The 24731-nt window shown below is 35.8% G+C and overlaps 3 protein-coding genes across 7 annotated transcripts in view; 2 read left to right on the top strand and 1 right to left on the bottom strand.

Moving 5' to 3' along the window:
* Window positions 1-1485: 1485 nt before the first annotated feature.
* Window positions 1486-8366, bottom strand: LOC119479030 (receptor activity-modifying protein 1-like). The gene is made up of 5 exons (XM_037754217.1): window positions 8155-8366; window positions 7168-7260; window positions 6199-6309; window positions 5766-5919; window positions 1486-1946 (listed from the first exon to the last, which is right to left on the bottom strand). The coding sequence occupies exons 1-5, from the start codon at window positions 8189-8191 to the stop codon at window positions 1709-1711; spliced, it is 633 nt and encodes a 210-aa protein (XP_037610145.1). The 5' UTR covers window positions 8192-8366; the 3' UTR covers window positions 1486-1708.
* LOC119478996 (formin-like protein 1) overlaps window positions 3586-24731 on the top strand; it is a 66074-nt gene continuing 44928 nt past the window's right edge. For 3 of the 5 annotated variants that reach the window (XM_037754139.1, XM_037754135.1, XM_037754134.1), the window contains exon 1: window positions 3587-3896. The gene's annotated coding sequence lies outside the window, so the exon portion shown is untranslated. Of the gene's footprint in view, window positions 3897-24731 lie in introns of all 5 variants that reach the window. The other 2 variants (XM_037754132.1, XM_037754131.1) reach the window with 1 other exon arrangement.
* ccr10 (chemokine (C-C motif) receptor 10) lies at window positions 17796-24719 on the top strand. Its single transcript, XM_037754207.1, has 2 exons — window positions 17796-17860; window positions 23196-24719. The coding sequence occupies exons 1-2, from the start codon at window positions 17836-17838 to the stop codon at window positions 24350-24352; spliced, it is 1182 nt and encodes a 393-aa protein (XP_037610135.1). The 5' UTR covers window positions 17796-17835; the 3' UTR covers window positions 24353-24719.

Genomic DNA, 24731 nt, shown 5'->3' with positions numbered 1-24731 from the left:
ACAGTTTTTCCTCAACAAAATTTAACTCAAGTTTGGAGCGTTATTTAACCTCCTTCATGACAAGCTAGTATGACATGGTTGGTACTGATGGATTCATTAGGTTCTCTAGTTTCATATGATGCCAGTATCTTCACTCTAGATTTAAAACTGAGCCCAATACAACCTCCGAAATATTGATTGTAGCTGTGTATCACTATAAAGTTTCACACACAGGGTTAAAAACAATCCTGTTACGTTGATGAGAAACTGTGATCGTGTGTGGGTGTGTGTGTGTGTGTGTGTGTGTGTGTGTGTGTGAGTGTGTGTGTGTGCATACAGAGGCCAAGCAGCAATGGTGTTAGAGAGACTCTGTGCTAATGATTCCTCCTTCTTCTTATCTTCAGCGTCTTTTACAACCATCGACATCACAGAGCCGTTATCACAGCAGATCAGCCTGCTACTTCTATACTTGTGAGGACTCTGCTGTGTTATCTCACCTCTGATCTGAAACCACACTTTAACCAAACAGCCCCCTCGAAGCAGGAAAAAAGTGTCCTCACTCTCAGTCTGAAACTCAAGCTGGTCCTCACAAAGATAGCACATATAAACACACACACGTGCGCTACCGGGAACCACAGCAGATTTAAGGGAACGTTTCTTTTCTTAGAAATTTCACACATTGACACTTTTTTGTTTGTGTGTAAACTTTTAACTCGCAGTGTGTCCTTGCAGCTTTGCATGCATTTGGTTAAGTTTTAGTTTATTTATTTTGCAAAAAGAATAAAACACACAAAAATATAATGCATTATAGGAGTAAAATCGCATTGTGTTGCTTAAAAAAACAATTTTAAAGATTATTATTAAGATAAAATGTGACATAAATTAACTGTTTAATTTTCCATTCTATTTATTTATATATATATATTTTAAAATTTAAAATTTATTTATTTAGTTTTTTATTTATTTATTTGTTTGTTTATTTATTTATTTATTTTATATTTATTTTATATTTATTTTTAAATGTACTTCTTTATTTATGCACAATTTTCCCTTTGCATTTCACCCCTTATTTATTTCCCCAAACTTATTTATTTTTCTTTTCTTTAGACATTTCTCTATGCATTTCTGCCTCATTATGTAAATGCTGTCAATAAATGTATAAATAAATACATATATTTAAAAAATAAATCTATAAAAATAAATAATAAGTGCAAAAATAAATAAATAAATATTAAAATTAACCTCGTGGGTACCCATAGAACTCATTTTCATTCACATATCTTGAGGTCAGAGGTCAAGGGACCCCTTTTGACCCCAAAATGTTGCGTAAGTTTGGAGCGTTATTTAACCTCCTTCACAACAAGCTAGTATGACCTAGCTGGTACCGATGGATTCATTAGGTTTTCTAGTTTCATATGATAACAGTATCTTCACTCTAGCTTTAAAAGCCCGCTACAACCGAAAAATCACAAATTGCCTTAGCCCTAGAATAAACATTTTCCAAAATATTGAACTATTCCTTTAATACATACTTAGTCTCAGTGAAACACATTAAAAAAACATATAAAAGTAAAAAATGTCAGTTCACCCACATTCAGATTTATACTTCATAACTTCATTCTCAACTTTTAATTTCCTACCAGACTGGATTATAAAATATAAACATATTCTCATATACAACATATACTGTTTATAGGTTTATTGCAGCACGATGGAACTCTAACACGACTCAGTCTTGGACTTTACTTCTCCAGACCACCAGATAAACCAGTACGGGGATGATGCTCACTGGGATGAGCGTGAGGGCCATCACCAGCCCATGAGGTGCATCATAGTGCTCATAGGAGCAGTTGTGGAAGTAGTAAGAGTGGATGGAGAGGAAGAAGTCCTGGATGATGGGGTTTGGGTAGTAACAGCCGACCATACCAGAAAGCTTCTCCAGGCAAAACGTCATGTCGTGATACGGGCTGGAATAGACAGAGAAACCAATCTGTTAATGAGGATAACACCTAACTGCTGAAAATGAATCCATTTATCAAGCAAAAATTGACAATGTTTTTTGCCGCTTTTCTCTTTTTTATATGATTGTAAATTAAACATCTTTGGGTTTTAACGCCACCTAGAGCTCTGGGGAATTCTGGTGGGCATTTTTCAGTGTTTTCTGATGTTTTACAAACCAAACAAAAGCACATTGAAAATATGAACTTAGTTAGAAAATAAAAGCTTCATGAAGCCACAATTAAAATCAGGTATTAAAAGCAAAGTTTTAAGTGACTTTTTCAACAAAGAGAAAATAGTTTACACTATATTTTATAGTGAAATGATCTAATTTCATGAGAAGACATTGAAACTCTTCAGTTGGACCACGAAGCTTTCGAAGCGTGCCACATCTATCTGTGACAAAAACCGAGACTGTTGCGCTGAAACTATTTCCTGTTTGAACACAAACAGAGATGATTGAGGCTGTGGATACGTGGGGGGTCGAAGAAAGAGACCATCAGTCGCGTTCATACTCTGCAGTGGGAGAGACTCTAACTCAGGCTGCAGCCGTCTACTGCTCCCAGTCCTGATGAGGGATATTTCCCAGTGCCACATTACTATTCACAGTTTACTGTTGCTTAAAGGATAAGGCTGGTTTTGTTCTATATTGTTCATGAGATGACTAACAATGTGCTGGACTTTCTGACTTCTCTTCTCCGTCTGTGGCTTTCAGTCTCAGCCCAATGCTTCCTACAAATATATCACAATATTACACAATATTTAAATATCACAATATTCACAAATATGTATATATTTTTTCAGTAATTTCCAAAAGTAAAAAGTGCATTTGTTGGGAACTACTTTATTTTATTTTATCCATTTAAAAAAATATATATATTATACAGTATGTCCTCATTGTTATGCATATTTAGCCAGTGTTGTTGTTATGCTGTTTTAGTATTATTGTGTTCTCTTATTTTATTACTGTGAATAAATAATAATAAAAATAATAATAAAATAAACTAAATAAAATGTTTTATACAAATAAATAAAAACAAATAAATATATTATTATTATTATTATTATTATTATTATTATTATTATTATTATTATTATTATTATTATTATTATAATACCTTTTGTATTAATTTCGTTTAATCTATTTTCTTGTATTTATTACATGTCCTGTATTCGTCATGCTTATGTAGCCAAACTGTCTTTGTTTTAGTATTATTGTATTATAGTCTTATTTTATTTCTGTGAATAAAATAAGAATAAAATAAACTTCTTAACTATATTTTAAAAAGTGTTCTACAAATAAAGCTATTATTATTATTATTATTATTATTATTATTATTATTATTATACTTCTGTATTTAGTTCATTTAATCTATTTTTTTTGTATCTAGTATTTAGTATATCCTTATTTGTCATGCACTTCTAGCCAAACTTTTTTTTTATATGTTTTGTATTATTGTGTTCTCTTATTTTATTCCTGTGAATATCTTATGTGTTTTAAAACAAATAATGCTATTACTGTTATCATTATTATCATTAATATTATCATTATTATTATTTTGTTGTTGCAGCCATCTTAAGAAGAAGAAGAAGAAGAAGAAGAAGAGGAGGAGGAAGAACAGCGCCACCCTGTGTTGGCTGGTGGTCAAAAGTGGTACTGCAGTCTTAAAAACAGGTGAAACAGGTGAAGTTGTTGCTGCTAAACTATTAAACTATGAAGGGACAGAACTCTGAAAGAAGAAACTCTGAAGATAATTAAGAAGTAAACCAGTCCTACTTTAGCTGCTCACCAAAGATGAGAAAGTTAACATTATAAAGTTTGATTAAACTGGAGAGTTAGCTAGTTAATGAGCTGGTTTCACAGTGTACCACCTCATCTTCACCACAGAAAAGGAAAATGAGATTCATCATCAAATAACGTGAGTAAATTACACCTTTAGTCTGTTTTGCTGGCTGGTTTCTGTCCTGATGGATTCAATGTCTGTTTAACTAACTAATTAACTCCTGGCTGTGTTCTTGTTGATGTTATTTATGGAGGTTGTGTTTTATATCTTGTTTGTGTTGGACTCTGAAGCTGTTGTGTTTCTGCTGCTGTCTGTGTTAGTTAAACAGCTGCAGGACACAGCTGTAATGTGAGTTTTGCATTTATTAACCATGCAGTGGCCTGTTAATGTGTGTGATTTGTGCATGAACCTGTTGCTTGTGAAACTTGTGGAAAGTAACTAAGTACATTTACTAAAGTACAATTTTGAGTTACTGGTACTTATCCAATGTTGAATATTTCCATTTTCTGCTACTTTATACTCTTCATTCTCTTCTACAATTCAGAGCCAAATATTATACCTTTTTATACTCCTACATTTATTTGATAACTTTATTTACTTATGTTATTTCTGTATATAAATCTTGTGTTTTCTATAACATTGTGAAATTTAAATTTAAGTTGGAGGCTTAAAAATAAGTCCAGTGTTTTGTTTTTTTTGCCTCTTCTTGCACTGTGTATTATTTATTTATTTTGTTATGTTTGTGTCTTACTTTGTGCAAAATAAATAAACAAAATAAACTTTTCAGATTCAGATAATTCTACCAAAGTTAATCAACAAATAAATTAGGATATTATTATATTAATACAACTTTAATGATCCCCCAGGGAGGAAAGCAATGTGTACACATTAATGCATCAATAATCATATTCCAATAATATAATACTTTATACATTATTCTTAAATGGGCCATTCTGCAAAATGAGTACTTTTACTTTTGGTACTTTAAGTATATTTTGATGCCAATATTTTTACGTTTGTAAAATTTTACTTTTACTTGTAACAGAGTATTTCCTGCACTGTGGTATTGGTACTTTTACTTATTAATATCTGAGTACTGAACTACTTTCCCTTCACTTCTAGGTATTGCAGGCTGTTTTTTGTAAACCACTCATGTAGTTCAGACTCTGTAAGTCATGTATTTGATACATGCATTGATGCTTTTTGATGTGAACATAAATATTTACTGTTCTTTAGTGTTCTGTCTTTATAGTATTCAGTACTGATCTGTAGCTGTATCAGAGTTATCCTTCTAGTACTGTGTGATCTTGTATGCTAATGAGATGAAAGAAACATGTAAGTCACGTATCCATGATATGTGCATTAGTTATTTAAGATGTGAACATCATAGGACTGCAACTAACAATTATTTACATTATTGATTATTAATCTGTTGATTATTTTGTCTATAAAGTGTCAGACAATTGTGAAAAATGTGCGTTGTAATGTCCCACAGTGTTTCACTATATCATATATGACACATTTGAGAAGCTGAAACCAGGGAATGTTTTTTTATGTTTGAAAAATGACTTAAATGATCATTAATATAGGTGCCAAACACGTTAATAGCAGCTGTAAATGGGTCCGAAATGTCACCAAGCTTACTGTATGGTTTGTTTGTAATCCACCACAACGGTAAAATGACACATTACCCTACTTTATGCTTTATTTCTAGATGACCTGAACCACTCCACCAATGCATTTATTTATAATACTGCAAATATGCACACCCAAAACATGTTTACTGGCCCTGCAGTGCACTTTGCATTGCAAGAATTTTGTCTTTAGGCTTGGTTATAGAAATAAAATGGACTTGAATCAGAATATAAATGAGCTACTGTAGATGCTAAGTTTTTAGTAATGACACATGACGCAAAGAAACCCAGAACATTTCAGTTGAATATTTGAAATAAATAGTATAAAAAGATGAAACAAAAAAACACTCAGCTCTGTAGATCCTCTTACTTGATGACATGTTCCAGCACACACCAGTTTCCAGTGCTGATCGACATCATTTCTGCGTCAAAATCTGCACCACAGACGCTGTGACTGTACTCTACCAGCAAGTCCTTTTGGCAATTTCTGCCTGGGATCTTGTTTTCCCGGTCCTGAAAACTCTCTGCAAAGTAATGTAAAAATAATGGATGAAATATAACCTATATTTCCTGTGATATGCTGCTTCATTCAGATTCATACAGATTCTTTGACTTGACTCTGATTTCATGACGTTATGAGCTCATTCAGTACCTCACTAGTGCATCTTTCTTTATCTTGGTTTTTACCTAAAACTGAAACTAGATTCCTGATACTTTATCACGTAGTTTTCAGCTGTATAGTAAGACGTTACATAAGTACAGGAAGTTTAAAGGCACTGATGAGAATCAGTAGAAACACTCACCATCATCCTCTGTGATAACAGTCGATGTTTGGTTGTTTTGCAGTTCCTTCTCAATTAGACTCTTCTCGTCTTTGTACGAGCTGGACGTCACGTTGTCTGGTTTCATCGTACCTGCAGGCAAAACAACAAGTTTGGTGAATGAATTATGTCAAATCCACATGATGTCTGCATAATGCTGCCATGTCAAAATTGCATTATATATATTTTTTTATTTATTTTGTATTTATTTATCTTTTTATTTTTTTTAACTGGCAATTTTAGATAAATGATAGATTGAATATTTTGGATTGTTGAAAGTAGGGCTGCAACTAACGATTAGTTATTTGGTCTATACAATGTGAGAAAATGGTGATAAGTGTGAACCGTGAAAACAGCAGAAAAGACAAAACAATTGCATGATTTGAGACCAATGCATGTGAGATAATGAAATGATAAAAAAATGATAAAATATAATTAAAAGCTATAACTACTGATATAGTAATAAAACAATGTGAAGTAAATAAGAAATAAAAATAAGAAATAAAATAAAATCTAATAATAAAAATATACAATAAAATAAATGATTAATGATATAACAATTAAATAGAATACATTTTACAACTTAAATACGATAAAATAAATGTATTATAAAATAACAATAAAATGTAATAAAACTTAAATACAATAAATAAATGATTAATAAAATAACAATTAAATAGAATACATTTTACAACTTAAATACGATAAAATAAAGATTAATAAAATAACAATAAAATGTAATAAAACTTTACAACTTAAATACAATAAATAGATGATTAATAAAATAACAATTAAATAGAATACATTTTACAACTTAAATACAATAAAATAAGTGAATAAAAAAATAGCCATTCTTAATCGAGGGCCTGTCTGACACTGTACTGTTTGATAAACTAAATGATTAATCAAGAAAATAATCATCAGATAGATTGACAATGAAAATGGTCTTACTGTTGTTAGTGGAGAACTCTCTGATTGTTTGGTTCCCCTCAACTTTGCTCGACTTGTCCTCCGTCATGTTGGCTGTTTGTGACTCCACATTACCTGTGGACACAAATTCATAAAGCTATTTAATAATTCCAGCACATATTATTAAAACACACTTACAGCAGCCTTTTCTTTGCTGCTGCTAAAACTAAAAAGCCCTTCACCTTTTTCCTTCATCCATCCCACACTGTAAACAATCTGTTAATTTACAGCAGGATTTCAACAGTATTAACCTGTTATTGCTAAAAACAGTGCTTTAATGTTAATACAAAAGAAAACCTGTTAAATTAATTATATTATAATTATAATGCATACTTAAGAAACAGCACTTTACTGCTGATCAACTGTCTATAAAGTATCATCAGTAACAGTTTCATACAGTATTTGTTTAATTCTGGGACCTGATCTGCTCATGTGAGGCTTGTACATTGTACATGATTGTAAAATCAGTGAATTAGCTTTATTGTTCTTCACTCACATGTTGTTCTGGTTTGCATTCTGTGCTTGTAGCAGCTAGAGACACACATTTTGGGAAAATTTCATCTTGGCAAAAAAAATAATGTTGTAAAAAATACAACCTAAATAGTGCATTAAAACAAATCAGTAAGATAAAAGAAAGGTGAAAAACAGCTATATAATGTATCTTTAAACAGTAAAATAACTGTGAAATAATGTGAAATTAATAAAGTTCAAACTGTATTTTTCATTAACAGTACAAAGCTGTAAATTTCAGCGACAGTATAATAATGTTAATTTGACAGTAACATAAAGGCAACCCTGCTGCCAGTTCTTTACTGTTACTTTACTGGGAGATTCTTATCAGTGCACACACACAGGGAAAACAATGGACACTCATGGAAACATGCACCAAACCTAAAAAACAGGAAATACTTAGAAGGGTAAAACACGATTAATCTAAAAGCCACGTGTAAAATGAAGTCGGCTACATACCGAGGATTAGAACGTGGAGTATCAGGTAGAGGATCATGGTGGGCAGCGGTGAGGGGATCAGCAGGAACCTTGGAGGTCGCTCGCTGACCTGAGGTGTCGTTAATGAAGCTGGAGGTCTGAAAGCTGAGTGGGTGAAGGAACAAGCCCAGCCCTCTTATCTCTCAGCTCTGCTGGCTGTGGAAGCATGTTGGTCCGGCGATGCTGACTGATAAACTGATAGAGGAGGAAGACGAGAGGAAGAAGGGGAGATAACAATCTACTAATGAATTAAAGGAGCCCTGTGGAGGGATGAGAGGATTATTAATAAATACAAACCGACATCTCTGCAAACACGTTATCTGATAGAATACGAACTGTATTCCTATTTAACGCCTTGCACCTATACATTTCATATTACTCAATGGATTTGTTCTAGGGATGCATCGTTTCAGTTACAATGGAGCCGATCTATTCAATTCAATTCTTTTATATACTTTTTAGAGATAGATTTATGGTCTATATACTATATATACATTATATACTGTAATTTTAATTCCTGCTTAACCAATTTGTTGCCGCATTAAAAAGGTTTACTCTTTAACTGTAATTCCTGTTCATTTTTAAGATTTTTGTTTACCAAGTTGCTGGTGTAAGATTTAATATTATAATAATAAATATCAATTCAGTAAATCTATATATTTATTTTGTTAGGAAAGCAATGTTTAAATCAAGTCTGATAACGAATGATCCCATACAGTGAGACATACAGCTTATTAATTAAACACCGGTATCGGTTCGGTACTCGGTATCGGCCGATACCCAAAGTCCAGGTATCGCTATCGGGACTGAAAAAGTTGGATCGGTGAATCCCTAATTTGTTCATCATTGAATGACATCTCTCTGAAATAACGACGTACCGATTTACGATTTTATTTCTAAGAACTGTAATTGACTTTTTTCACCACCGTCCTGGAACCATCTCAAAAAATAATTGTCACTAATTTTAAATGTTGTCCTTTGTTATAGTCATCTATAGTGGTTATTTGCATAAAAGATAAGATAAGATATAAGATAAGATATTCCTTTATTAGTCCCACTGTGGGGAAATTTGCAGTTTACAGCAGCAAAGAGGATATATAGTGCAAAAAACATGTTGCATCAGTAAAAACAAAAAGCAAGATACAACACAGTAAAACAAAAGTGAATCAAATATAGAAGGAATATAAGAATAGGAACAATATATACAGTATTAACAATAAACAGACTATTAACAAAATTGCACAAGTGGAAAAATAATATTGCACAGTGAGAATGAGAATATTGCACAGTATGAATAACACCTGAGTAGTATTGATATTGCACAGTCGGTGTACAGTATAGTGAGTTATTGCCAGTCTCTGGTGAGTAAAAACACACAATTCAAATGATTAGGAAAAAAAATATTGTATTTTTAATTCAATATTTGCTCTGATTTAAAAAAAAGAAAATCTTGGCATTAGTAGTTATCAGTAGTTTTGATTGTATATTATAAGCTGCTTAGAGCTGACGTTAGTGTTAGGAAGTGAAACAGATCATACTACTCTCTCTAAGTATCTGTTTTATATTGCTTTGAAGACATCTCCTCTCGTGCTGAGTTTGGGTTTGTAGTGGGGTTGTATGTACAGTATGTCTACTCCTGTGTTCTGCAAGATAAAATGACTTGTTTTGTGAATTGAGTCTGGTTTGGTCTTCAATATAACGGCTTCAGTTCCCCGCCAGAAAGGGCCGTCTGACGGCGAGGTAAAGCGTCTGTTGACGGGAGACGCAGAAAAACACATTTTAGCCACCTAAAAAAAAATCAATATTTGTTTTAAGTGTACGCTATATTTAGAATATTTTCACTGCTTTACCTCGCCGTCAGACGGCCCTTTCCGAAGGGGGACTGAAGCCGTTATATCTCGGTTTTCAAGACCAGACTCCATTCACAAAATTGTCATTTTTATCTCTCAGAACACAGGAGCTGCTGGTCTACCGCTACACGCATCGATCGCTTAGCTTGTTTGACTTTCTGAACTAACGTGGCATCCGCAGCAGCACATCGCTGAGCTTCCGTGCCGGTACTCCTGTCTGCTTCTCCAAATTGGGAGCGTGTCGACCGCCATATACACTCACCGGTCACTTTATTAGGCACACCTGTTCAATTGCTTGTTAACACAAATAGCTAATCAGCCAATCACATGGCAGCAACTCAATGCATTACGTCATCTAGACGTGGTGAAGACGACTTGCTGAAGTTCAAACCGAGCATCAGAATGGGGAAGAAAGGGGATTTAAGTGACTTTGAACGTGGCATGGTTGTTGGTGCCAGACGGGCTGGTCTGAGTATTAAACTGCTGATCTACTGGGATTTTCACGCACAACCATCTCTAGGGTTTACAGAGAATGGTCCCAACAAGATAACATATCCAGTGAGCGGTGGTTGTGTGGACGGAAATGCCTTGTTGATGTCAGAGGTCAGAGGAGAATGGGCAGAGTGGTTGGAGATGATAGAAAGGCAACAGTAACTCAAATAACCACTCGTTACAACCAAGGTCTGCAGAATACCATCTCTGAACGCACAACACGTCCAACCTTGAAGCAGATGGGCTACAGCAGCAGAAGACCACCCGGTACTAGCAAGGTGTACCTAATAAAGTGGCCGGTGAGTGTATATTGTACATGTAGCATCGTCATCATGCAGAAACCTACGTCAGGTCATGTAGGAAAACGTTTTTAGAAGGACTTGAGGGGAAAATAGTATTTTGACACTAAAACTTTGACCAAAATGTTAATGTTTGTATTTAAATATATCAGGAACACCACCGCAAAGCTGCAGAAAAACCTCTTTGAACCCTTTAAAGGGAAGTGCTGGTATGTCTTCACCATAAACTCATGATGAATACATAATACTAGAGTGATATAACCCCTCAGTGGAACGGGACTGTCCTGATGGTCATGTGGGTAAAGCGAGGCAGCACGGCTGACCGTTTCCTGCTCTTCTCAGATAGTTAGTGAAAACGCTCTTAAGGGATTTCCTCTTTCACTTAGCGGCAGCGAAGGTGACTGCCTGGACCGAGACAGGGCTGGAATCAGGAAGCTGGCAATCCTCCTAAAACACATAAACAATATCTCAGTGGGATCAACTTCCCTGTATTATGTGCAAAAAACTCCTTGTTGATTTATATTTATTTAAAAATGTGATAGTGAGTGAAGTTTAAATCCAGAAGTATGCATATCACCTCTAACACACCACCAACTGCTGGGTATAAGGAGCAACAACTTCCTGTGCCTTGTGGTTGTTAATGTGCAGGATGTCAGAGCTTTTTGTAATGGCTCCTGTCTACACCTCAGCTCGCAGACAGGAAACTGTTCTGGCATTCGGGGGTTTTGCTGCATGTTGAAAGACGTTTAGGGACATTTATGGAATTCAGAAAAAGCAAATCAAGGATGTGTAGCAACCAAATAATATCAGGACCATGACGCTGTCGGCTCGACTGACTGCTGGTTTTACAGACTCAAAGTTTTATATAAACTAAAATAAAAGAGGCACTGAATGAGTTCCTCCAGTAACTAGTTTTGCATTTCTATAAAAGTAAGACTTTAATATCCCAAAATTGTAAAACTGTACATTGATTTTTTTTCTATATTTATTTATTATGTTTTCGAGTTGTCCATCAGAGGTCAAAGGTCAAGGTCACCGTGACATCCCATTCTCATGAACGTGATATCTCAGGAATGCCCGGAGGGAATTGTCTTACATTTGGCACAAACATCCATTTGGACTCGAGGATGAACTAATTATATATTTTGGAGGTCAAAGGTCACTGTGACCTCACAAGTGACCACAAGTTTGGCCACAACTCAAGAGTTCCTCTGCTAATTATAACAATATCACACGAATGTTTAACAGGATAAAATGATGAAGTGATGGCATTTTGGACAGACATGGACGTGAACTGAGACTGGCGGAGGCAGACAACCACGAGGTGGACGGCTTTTTGTTAAGTTTTTGTTTGAAGCTGTAAATATTGTGTAATTTGTATTTTTAAGACGGTGTACAACATTATTTAAAAAACAAATAGTTCTTTATACGAAGGATTCCTTTAATATAGTATGCTTTATTATAGTCTGTGTCAGTGGTTGCGTTAGACTTTCTTGTTCTCCGTCATTTTGACGAACAGTAGGGCCGTCACCAATACCATTTTTTTGGGGGGTTTGAAGCTTCGGTGAGAAATATTTGAAGGTATTCGACGCTTCGCGGAGCAGTCCTATCTTTTTAAAATAAATTTAGAGAATTGGACTGAAGTAGGACTCAGAGTAGCACACACACAGCGGCGGCGCTTGCTTATAGATTATGCATTTATAAGGGCATGGAGAGTAAAGATGAACGGAGATACGACACCGACCGAGCGGTCTCTTTTCACGTCAACATACAGAAGCAGGCTGACATGTTCTTCTGTCTGTCTACATCTCCCCTGTTTCAGTGCCGCTGAATATGAATAATATTATGGGATTATTCTTAATTTCATGGGCTATTATGGGATTTATAAATTAACATGACATACTTATATATAAAAAATTAAAACAAATTTAAAAAAACAAATCATCCAAATAGTGATTTAGAGGTCGAATACCATGGCAACGGTCGAAGCTTTGAAGCATTCGGGTCAGCCCTAACGGACAGGGTTGGAAAAATGTGTGTTTTTTTTTTTTAAATTAATATACAGAACAAGTTTATAGATTATGCATTTATAAGGGCATGGAGAGTAAAGATGAACAGAGATACGACACCGACCGGGCGGTCTCTTTTCACGTCAACATACAGAAGCAGCTGAATGATTTTTTATTATTTTCCGATGACAGACGACTTCTCACGGCCGTTTGTATTTTGTTCTGAGACCTGTACCGGCGCTCTGCTGTCACACTGGACACTGGATTTTTCCAAGCTCAGTAAAAACAGCCGGCACTTGTTGCAACACAATCCAGTCATTTAGGTGAAGTTCTTGCACTTGTGTTTATAAAACATTAACATTGGAGAACTTAACGTTAAATGGAATAAGGGTTTGTATTTCTTAAAGTAAGGTTAAATAAAGTGAGGTTTTGGCATCAGTTCTGAAATCATATCATCAAACGATACGCAGCTCTCCCAATGCTCACACTTAAGTACACAGATATTTCTATAAACATACTTCCTCAGAGTACTTCTCCAAAACAAAACCACTGTCAGCACCTCACGTCTCCGTGTCGCTGCGTAGCAACAGCTCAGCCCACAAACACTTTAGATAAAGAGCATGGTGCTTGTACTGTCCATGTTTGAGTTGTGCTGGTGCTGAAATGATCTCTAAAGCTGGTTTCAATCCGCCCTCCAATGGTTGAAATGAGCAGCTGGTCATTAATAGTTCTCATTTTTTTTTTAGATGATACACAATAATAATAATAACAATAACACTCCACTTGATCTGAAACCCATTGTATTTTCTCACCTCATCTCTGCACAAACCCACTACCCCGCTTCTCTTTTCACACCTTCAGACAGCAGGAAGCTTCAACTCAAAGCAAAGTCGCTTTCTAATGAAGGATGCAGATTTCTACCACACTTAATGATCGTACTGAAATAAAGCAGGTGCATGAAGGAAAAGTTTTTAGTTTGCCATGTTATGATCTGAGCATATTGTTTTATGGTAAATGCAGTACCTGTGAGGGTTTCTGGACAATATCTGTCATTGTTTTGTGTTGTTAATTGATTTCCAATAATAAATATATACATACATTTACATAAAGCAGCATATTTGCCCTCTCCCATGTTGATAAGAGTATTAAATACTTGATAAATCTCCCTTTAAGGTTCATTTTGAACAGATAAAAAATGTGCGATTAATTGCAATTAAATATTGTAATCGACTGACAGCCCCAGTTCATTTGTGTTAATCTTTAGAGGTTGAGTCGGACGCTCAAATAACAGTAAATATACCTGAGTAAATTAGATGTTGAACAGCTAATACAGATTTCACTGTAATGCACGGTTGAGTTATGGATCGCTGGAGTGAATATTGACATTACGACATGAATCATCTCATGTTGTGAGAGAAGAGGAGGAGGCAGATTTATGAGGAAGATACATCTGCAGAGTGAGTGAGAGAAATATATTATATATATATATATATAAAAATAGTAAATACTTGACAAATGGGGATATACCGATACTGGATCAGATATCGGTGACAATAGGGCCAATCTATTCAATTCAATTCTGTGTTTTTATATCAAATACATTATATACTGGCATTTTAATTCCTGTTTTGAGCAATATCTTGCTGCATTAAAAAGGTTTACGCTTGAATTGTAATTCCTGTTAATTTTGACGCTTTTTTACCGAGTTGCTAATGTACGATTTTATTATTATTATTATTATTATTATTATTATTATTTTTAAATTATTATTAACAATAAATATGAATTCAGTAAATTCATATCTATGTATTTATTTGTTATATTTTATTTTACAAAGTTAAAAGAACGATCCCAGTCACGTCCACACAGTGAGGCTTACAGCTGATTGATTGAACGCTGGTATCAGAACAAGTCTCAGTATCGGCCGATACGCAAAGCCCAGGTATTGGTATCGGTATCGGGACAGAAAAAGTTGTATTGGTGCATGCCTATTATTATTATTATACAAATCTCCCTTTAAGGTACATTTTGAACAGATAAGAAAATTTGATTAATTGCAATTAACTATTCTCGCGATTAAATATTTAAATCGATTGACGGGCCTAGATCATAAGAATAAATGGGATGGATAAACATCTTAATGTCAACAAAAAGAGTAATATAGTCTCATTAGTAACTGTTTGATTTTAAAGTAATAAGAAAAGCTTGATGTGAGTGCGATGTGAAGAAGCCATCACTTCTCATCGTGAAGATGTTGTGTTGTCAGGTTGAATAGTAGGTCACCAGTTTCACATGAGTTTAAATGAACCGCACAGAGAAACAAGCAAACAGAAGGTAGAAAACTGATTAACTAAACCACATATGTGGATCAAGAATTGTCAACATCTCGGTTCCCATAAACAGAAACAATTTAAATCTTTCTCATGGTCTGATGCCAACGTCTGAGGCAAACACTGCGGTTTGATGCTCATTGTTGCTAATGTCTCTGCAGACGCTAGATGACATGTTTGCAGTGTGAATTAGAGCAGTTGGTTTAATCAGGCGCCAAATACAAATGCAACACTTTCACCACACAATCATTTCAGTCTGAGTCTTTTATATGATTGCAATCGTTTGGTTTTGGACTATTTGTCTGACTAAACAGAACATTTGAAGACGTCACCTTGGGCTCTTTGAAGCAGTGATGGGCATTTTTTTTTTGCCAATTTTGGACATTTTATAGACCAAACAACGTATTGATTAATCAAGAAAGTAATCTGCATTTTAATTGATAATGAAAATAACTGTTAGTTGCAGCCCCAGTGTAATTTATGTGTCAGGTCTGTCTGGTAAAAGAGATTTTAATCTCATTGAGACTTCCAAAATAAATAAAGCTAAATGCAGCTTTGAGTTTTTAGACGCCAAAATGCACAGAAAGGCTCTTTGGTCTCGTGTATCTCCCTCTGGGACTCGATCAGGTTGACTCTTGTGTGACTCGATTTCTCCACAAACGATAATTTTCCTCTTTCAAGCAGAAATGCCAAGAATGTTAAGGTTATTTAAATGTATTTTCTCTGTTTTTATATCATGGCAAACTAAATATTGTTGGGTTGTGTCACCTTGGACTCTTGGAAGCAGTGATGGGCATTTTTTTGCCAATTTCTGACGTTTTATAGACCAAACAACGGACTTGATTTGATCAGTTTGACTCTCGAGTATGAAACAAATCAATCATATGACCTCAAAAGAGGTGAAGGAAAGGCTGTGAACTTGCTTTGGTGTCATACAGTGAGCAGTCACACCCTGTGTGGTTCTGCACGTGTTGTCCGCCCGTTGAACCCACAGCTTGATGCTGTGAGCATGTTCTGCGCATTTCACTGAATGTTGTCTCCTCTTATTGGTACATATGGATTTGTCAAATGTAAAGTATATCAAAAATATGTTTGTGGATTTAAAAACCTGTGTACTTAATATGGATTATAATTGCAAACCCTCTGTGCAGCTGCAGGGATGATGATAAACATCTGTTGACTGGTTGTAATTAGGGCTGTCAAAGTTAACGTGATGATAACGCATTAGCGTAAATTTGTTTTAACGCAACTAATTTCTTTAATGCATTAACGCAACGCTCGATTTTTAGGAAGATACTAATATCATATGAAACTATAAAACCTAAAGAATCCATCGGTACCAACCATGTCATACTAGCTTGTCGCAAAGGAGGTTAAATAACGCACGCTAAATTTTGGCGAGGAAAAACTGGCATGGCCATTTTCAAAGGGGTCCCTTGACCTCTGACCTCCAGATATGTTAATGAAAATGGGTTCTATGGGTACCCACAAGGTTCATTTTTTTAATAAATGAATTCATTTTTATTCATATATTTATATATATTTTTATATATTTATATATGTATTTGTTTATTTATTTTTGCACTTATTTTTTATTTTTAGATATTTATTTTTAAAATTTTTTTTTTTTTTTATTTATGCATTTATTGACAGAATTTGCATAATGAGGCAGAAATGCATAAAGAAAAGAAGAAATAAATAAGTTTGGGGAAATAAATAAGAGGTGAAATGCAAAAGGAAAATCGTGCATAAATGAATAAATATAAATAAAATAGGAAACCCAATGAATCCATCGGTACCAACCATGTCATACTAGCTTGTCATGAAGGAGGTTAAATAACGCTCCAGACTTATGCTAAATTTTGTTGAGGAAAAACTGTCATGTCCATTTTCAAAGGGGTCCCTTGACCTCTGACCTCCAGATATGTGAATGTAAATGGGTTCTATGGGTACCCACGAGTCTCCCCTTTACAGACATGCCCACTTTATGATAATCACATGCAGTTTGGGGCAAGTCATAGTCAAGTCAGCACACTGACACACTGACAGCTGTTGTTGCCTGTTGGGCTGCAGTTTGCCATGTTATGATTTGAGCACATTGTTTTATGCTAAATGCAGTACCTGTGAGTGTTGTTAATTGATTTCCAATAATAAATATATACATACATTTGCATAAAGCAGCATATTTAAATACTTGACAAATCTCCCTTTAAGGTACATTTTGAACAGATACTAATTGTGCGACTAATTTGCAATTTAATCCTGATTAACTATGGACAATCATGCGATTAAATATTTAATCGATTGACAGCTCTACTGTTTACTTAATACAAATTCTAATTGCCATTATCTTTGTGCAGCTGCAGTGCCGTCAGTATGTTTGCAGCTGCAGATGATGATAGATAAACATCTGTTGACTGGTAGCAACAAATGCAAAGGAAACTTTACTTGATCTGATTTAATTGAGATGACTGATCTCAGAGATTTGAGAGCGCTGCAGAACGCATCATCGCCTCCTTCAGTGACTCACGCTGACACAAACAACAGCAGGGGGGTAAGGCGAGGTCAGCAAAACACAGAGCTGGTTTCATTGGCTGGAGGTGGTTATGGTTTACCCACAGGCTTGTTTTTAAGAGTGGCAACTCCTCAAATTTCTTCCTCAGACAGGAAGAGAGCTCGGGACATGATTAACACCTCAAACAGCTCAGGTAAGGTCACATAAACAAAGTCTAGAAATTAAGATTTTAAAAAATGGGATTGGATGTTGCTCGATTTTTGTTTCAACATGAATATAAATATAGATATAAAAATTAAAAAAAATCTACATAAAATTTGCTAAAACATTTCTATAGTCAACTTCATAAATAAATACATTTATATAATATATAGGAAAATTAAAAATATATTTTTCTAATTGTGCAAAAATTCAAAAAGTCAGGTACTTTTAAATAAATAAATTTATAAACATGACATTCATATGCATTGGCATGTATTCAATTGATTTTTATAACATCACTCACTGATATTAAATCATGATTCATCATCATTGTGATCTAAGAAGCTAAACTGTCTTGCAGTGTGACTCATATTCATATATGATTGACTCAAAATACAAGGATCCTTTCACATCCTTTCTTTCCTTTTTACAAGTTTGTAAAAATGTCAAATTGCATTTTTCCAATTCTACTAAACGGAGGTTAAAGTTTGTCTCCCCTGGCAAAACCTACGTATGTATCAAGTACAACATAATAATGTTATGATTATCATATCAAAGCTACAGTAAAAAGAGATGTGAAACTGACTGACTGCGCTGCCATGTGACGCTGCTCCCACATGCCAGCAGCCTGACACCAGCGTCAGACAGCGGTGAAAAATTAAATATATAACTGCTGCCTACTCAAACTGTACAACAACAGACGTGTCACTTTCATCCTGTCTGATGTTAATATACAGACACAGTAGGAGGGGAAAGGTGCAGGAGCGTAGACGATATTTGGAGTAGAACTAATACCGCTGTTTGTGTAAAATCTAAAATAATTATTTGAAAATTAAATCAAGATGTTTTTCAAAAAATACCTGATAACAACGAAAATATTTGCAATCTTAAAACTCCTTAAAATGTAGTGCAACCTCAGATCGCCAACATAAGAAATAAATATAAAAGTACCGGAAAATGGCTGACATATTTTCATGACGTAGCTGTTTGTTGCCCACATTAATAAGGAACAACTTTGGAGATTAATGCAAAAGATTTGAGTGATTTATATCCGTCATAATGTTACGCATTAGCAATAAAAATTTGTTTAAAAAATAATAATAAATGCAAACCATTAAAAGAGTTCTGAACAACTTATAATTAGTCTTAAAAAAATAATTTGATTAATATGTCGGTCCACAGGGCCGTCCCCAAACTATGATATTAGAGCTTTATCTATAAATATCCTGAGATGTGTGTCCAAGATTGTGATGCAGAGAGCAGTTATGAGTGTGAAACTAAGCATTAGTAATAAAAGCGACAATAATAGACTTGGTTTAACAGCTCGAGTGTGAAAGTACACAACGTTTCCGTAGTCAAGTACAGAAATAACGGTGGAATTAAAAATACACAACTTTAAAAACTATGATTCTAGTAGAGTCAATTAAATGCTGAATTTTGAATCTTATGTTTTTGTGTTTTCTGAATAAAAGTTTGAATTTCGGGAATAGCCTAGAATTGTCTTTCTGCATTTACGACACACACATGATTGAGAAGAGATTGAGAGACTAATGCTTTTATTTATATGTATTAGAGATGTCAATCAATTAAAATGTTTAATCATGATTGTGCAACGTTAATCACGATTAATCGCACATTTATCTGTTCAAAATGTACCTTAAAGGGAGATTTGTCAAGTATTTAATACTCTTATCAACATGACATGCTGCTTTATGCAAATGTATGTATATATGTATTATTCAAAATCAATTAACAACACAAAACAATTATAAATATTGTCCAGAAACCCTCACAGGTACTGCATTTAGCATAAAACAATATGCCCCAAACTGCATGTGACTATCATAAAGTGGGCATGTCTGTAAAGGGGAGACTTGTGGGTACCCGTAGAACCCATTTACATTCACATATCTGGAGGTCAGAGGTCAAGGGACCCCTTTGAAAACGGCCATGCCAGTTTTTCTTCGCCAAAATTTAGCGTAAATTTGGAGGGGTTATTTAACCTCCTTCGCAACGAGCTAGTATGACATGGTTTTCTAGTTTCGTATGATACCAGTAGCTTTAAAACTGAGCCCACTACAACCTTCGAGAGATCAGTTGCATTAATGCGTTAAAGAAATTAGTGACGTTAAAACAAATGTGCGTTAATAGTGGGCCAAACATTGATCCTTGTGGCACTCCTTTTATTGATCGTAAGCGGGTTAGATTTACAGTCTGAACTCTGAACCAAAACATCTACTCTTATAGACTGCAGTTTGCTGAAGACTTTATTTTATTATTTGTGGCATCAAATGCAAATGTGAGCGATCAATAAAGTGTTGCCATATTATTATTATTTTCTAGGAGACTGTATCATACAGTTTATTGCACAAACTGCAGTTGCAACAAAGAGGGGAAATCCTGGCCTCTGAAATAAATACGAGAGGAAAGACGCAGCGTTGTGGACTACACGTCTAGGAGTTTTGATTATATTATCACTTGAAATTGCGCTGTAAAAACATTTCCTTGTTGTAACCCCTCATGGAGATGAAGAGGCTTATCACTTTGACATTTAGTAAATCATGATATGAATCAAAACTGCGTGGCAGTTTGTGTTGCGCCTCATCAGATAACAAAACCCGACCATGACTCAAATTCATATTCTCTGCAAGTAGACATTTCCCTTTTTCTTCAGCTGCCTGAGATATATATACCAATAAATATTCTGTATTTTCTTGCTAAAGTTGGCCATGCTTTTTAACTTTAAGCAAAATATGTGTACAGTTACATAGAATAACTTGTATTCAACACAACTTGAGAACAACTGTTTAGACTGAGTCTACATCTAACTGCAAACTAAATTATTGCTCCGTTCATTATTGTTTATTATAAAGTAGAAAAATTATAATTACACTAAATCACATTTAGTTTGTTTGTCAAGGATGCCTGTTTCCAAATTGTACAGCTTTTGAGAACCAGTTCGGTTTATTTCCTGGTCACAGGAACATTAATTTATATAATTTAATTTAAATCAATAAGTAATTTAAGATTGTATTTTAATCGATTGAAAGCCGTATTATATACTGTATAAATAAAAGTATTAGTCCTATGTATTTTAACGTTCATTATTATGCCGATGACTCGCTTCACTCTGCGTCCTAAATGCAGAAAAACAAAATATGATATTCTCCAAATCTACCTGCATCTCTGGCTATTCCGAAATTAAAACATTTACTCATAAAAAACAAAAACATAAGAGTCAAAATTCAGCATTTAATTAACTCTACTAAAATTCTAGGTCTTAGCGCTGCGTGTTGTTAATTCCACCATTACTTCTGTACTTGACTACGAAGACATTGTGTACTTTCACACTGCGATTAATGCGATTAAATATTTGCATCTATTGTCAGCCCTAAAACAAACATCAGATAAATCCCAAGCCTGTCTGTCTACAAAATATTTCCTCTTTAGTGTTTTTCCTCTTACCTTTTTAAGGGAAACTCCTTAATGTTTATCCATCAAATAAAGACTACATAGCATATTAAAAGAAAAGAGCACTCTTATTTAATGCGAGTAGCCTCAGCATGTTGCACAGCTAAAGATGAAATGATCAAAGGGTGATTGTGGAAACTGCCTATAAAGGCTCTTAGCACGCGACACTGACTGATCTGTAGACGTTCAAGCTACCCACGATTTCCCCTGTGCCAACGACCGGGTGGCAGTGGCACGCAACCCAGTGCAAAATGACTAAAATATCACAGCTGCCTAGTCAAAGTGAGACACCTCGCTGCAGGTCTGTCTCTTTCAACCTGACTGCGGAGGAGTTAGTGTTTCCTGATATCGTGACTTCAGTATTCTGCTCCAGGCTGGTGTCTATAAGAACACTACATGTTTCTTATAAAGTAGTTAAAGTCCTCACGCAAGCTGGTTCATCTGAAGCCCAGAATGACTCATAATAATCATGACAGACATGCAACAGGAGGTGTTTATCGTGCAGTATAGAGATTGTTATTTGGCCCAAACTTTCAGTAACTGTAAGTTGTAAATTAATTTAAAAAACAAGTTCAGTTATGTGCCGTTGATTAGGATTTAAGTTTTAGTCTTCAACCGTATATTTCACTGGTTTATATATTATCCTCTTTTAAATGTACCTGAAGGTAGGGCTGCATCTTACTTTATTTTCTTATCGATTAATCTAACAATTAATCAACACACGGTTCTCGATACCAATTCGTTACCATGGTAAAAAACAAAAACAAAACAATAAACACAGAGCTAGTGTTAGGAAGTTAAACGAGTCGTAATTCCCTCTCTATTATCTATCTTATATTGCTGTGAAAAAATACCTTCACCTAATGCTCTACTCCTATTTTTACTGAATAGAGCTTAAACGCATCATAACGAGGCTGCACTTTTAATTTTTTTTATCAATCAAATCCAACAATTATTTTTAATTTTAATTTTACCCAAAATAAATATCGAAAAATTGCCAGGCATGTCCATTTTCAAAGGGGTCCCTTGACCTCTGACCTCCAGATATGTGAATGTAAATGGGTTTCTATGGGTACCCACGAGTCTCCCCATTACAGACATGCCCACTTTATGATAATCACATGCAGTTTGGGGCAAGTCATAGTCAAGTCAGCACACTGACACACTGACAGCTTTATTTATTTATTTATTTATTTATTTATTTAAAGGATCCCCATTAGCTGATGGCACCAGCTAGTGACATACATTTGCATAGAGCAGCATATTTGTCCACTCCCATGTCGATAAGAGTATTAAATACTTGACAAATCTCCCTTTAAAGTACATTTTGGACAGATAAAATATGTGCATTTAATTGCTATTATTATTTTAAAAACATGCTTAAAGTTGTAAACTGAAACAAAAAAAAATGAAAAATGAAAAATTAAGCTACGGACGTAAATTAAAATACGTTGACTTCTAGTTTCACAGAAGGACACTAACCGTCTCCTGGGTGAAAGTTCTATGTTTGTTCGACCCTCCCATCCACCCTGACCGCCTCCCTACACGGACTTTGAAGATTATCTCTTTAGAAACGTCTTATGACACGTCAAAAAGAATCTGTGCCAAAATGCGTTTCCCTCGAAACGTAATTCACAACGCAGTTTCGTTGTATGGGAACGTAATGTTTTGGGAGACGGGGCAGCTTCTTTAACGTACGTTCCTCTTTACAATAATGAACAGATAAATTGATGACATTTGATTTTAAAATTGTAGAGATGGTTTAACATTTTAGTCACAAGGGAGTTCTCTTTTAAACATTTTTTTAAATCATGCTGCAAAATAAATGATTCACTTGATTTTTTTTTTCCCACCAGCAATGGAGAACGACCATGATGATGTCGGCTACCCTGATTATGATTATTCAAACTACTCTTTTGGGAATATAAGTGACACAACAGACTTCGATGATTGGGAATCTGGCTTGTGTGAACTCGGGGAGCAGCAGGAGTTCGCCATCAAAATGTTCCAGACTTGTGTTTTCTGCCTGATCTTCCTGCTGGGCGTGGTGGGAAACTGCCTGGTGATCGCCACCTTTGCTCAGTACCGCCGCCGCCGGCTTCGCTCCATGACCGACATCTTCCTGTTCCACCTGGCGCTGGCCGACCTGCTCCTGCTCCTCACGCTCCCATTGCAGGCCGTCTACACTCACCTGGGTTGGATCTTCTCCGTTGCTCTCTGCAGGGCCATGCGTGCATGCTACGCCATCAACACATACAGCGGGCTCCTGCTGCTGGCCTGCATCAGCGTCGACCGCTACATGGTGGTGGCGCGAGCCCAAGAGATGCTCAGGCTGCGCACTCAGATTCTAACAGGCGGGAAACTAGCCGCTGTATGTGTGTGGCTTGTTGCGGCGCTCCTCAGCCTGCCGGAAATCCTCTTCTCTGGGGTGTTGAAGGAAAGGAATGAATACTACTGCGGCATGCTCAAGAGTGGAAGAGTGAAAATGGCCACCAATGCAGCCATCATTGCTGTCTTCTGCCTGTCCATCCTCGTCATGATGACGTGCTACTCTTTGATAGCTCGAGTGCTGTGGGAAGGGAGCGCACATCGGCGGGGGAAGCAGTGGCATCGGCAGCGCACCTTGAAGCTGATGGTGGCTCTGGTGCTGGTCTTTCTGGTGTTCCAGCTGCCGTACACGGTGGTGCTGTCGTGTAAAATAGCGGGGCAGTTCTGCGATCTGCTGCTGGAGTACATCACCTGCACTTTCGCGTACACCCGCTGTTGCCTCAACCCCATCCTGTACGCCCTGGTGGGCGTGCGCTTCCGTACCGACGTGTTGAGGCTCATCCATGATTTGGGCTTCCGGTGTGGGCTCCAGCTGGCGCCGCAGAGCGTGAACTCCACCTCCATCTCCTCACCTGGTCATGCATCCATCACAGTGCTCTCAGCTGGCTCTACAACATCCCCCAGTTACCACGGCAACAACTCCCCACATCCCATCAAATTTCAGTTTCCAGGAAGAAACAAGTGATCTGTCATGGAGTGGACTATAAAGTTGCTCGTCTACTGCTGAATTGTTTGCATATTTCCCAACAGTTTACATAATGTACAGTTATTATAACGAAAGGAACTGACAAATTACAAGGAATTGCAAAGATATGCGTATATAATATTACATATAATCATTAGTGCTGGTTTGAAATGTGTCAAAACAATCCGAACATTTTTTTTATCTCAAGCTGACCTTGAAAAAGTCATCCATGTTTTCATCTCGGTTATTGTAATTCTCCAGGTCTGAAAAGTGAAGCCAATGAGGAAGTGTCTTAAACCTGCATTCTCTCTAACAGCCAGCAGGGGGCGACTCCTCTGGTTGTATAGAAGTCTATGAGGAAAATGAGCCTACTTCTCAC

The sequence above is a fragment of the Sebastes umbrosus genome, chromosome 20 (genome assembly GCF_015220745.1).
Source record: "Sebastes umbrosus isolate fSebUmb1 chromosome 20, fSebUmb1.pri, whole genome shotgun sequence".
Classification (NCBI taxonomy): domain Eukaryota; kingdom Metazoa; phylum Chordata; class Actinopteri; order Perciformes; family Sebastidae; genus Sebastes; species Sebastes umbrosus.
This window is presented reverse-complemented; position numbering and strand designations above follow the sequence as displayed.

Coding starts and splice junctions, on each gene's coding strand:
- ccr10 (XM_037754207.1), top strand. CDS start 17,836: ATGATTAACACCTCAAACAGCTCAG. Junction 17,861..23,195: donor TAACACCTCAAACAGCTCAG/GTAAGGTCACAT, acceptor TTTTCCCACCAG/CAATGGAGAACGACCATGAT.
- LOC119479030 (XM_037754217.1), bottom strand. CDS start 8,191: ATGATCCTCTACCTGATACTCCACGTTCTAATCCTCG. Junction 7,261..8,154: donor ACTCCACGTTCTAATCCTCG/GTATGTAGCCGA, acceptor TTGTGTCCACAG/GTAATGTGGAGTCACAAACA. Junction 5,920..6,198: donor TGTTATCACAGAGGATGATG/GTGAGTGTTTCT, acceptor ATTACTTTGCAG/AGAGTTTTCAGGACCGGGAA.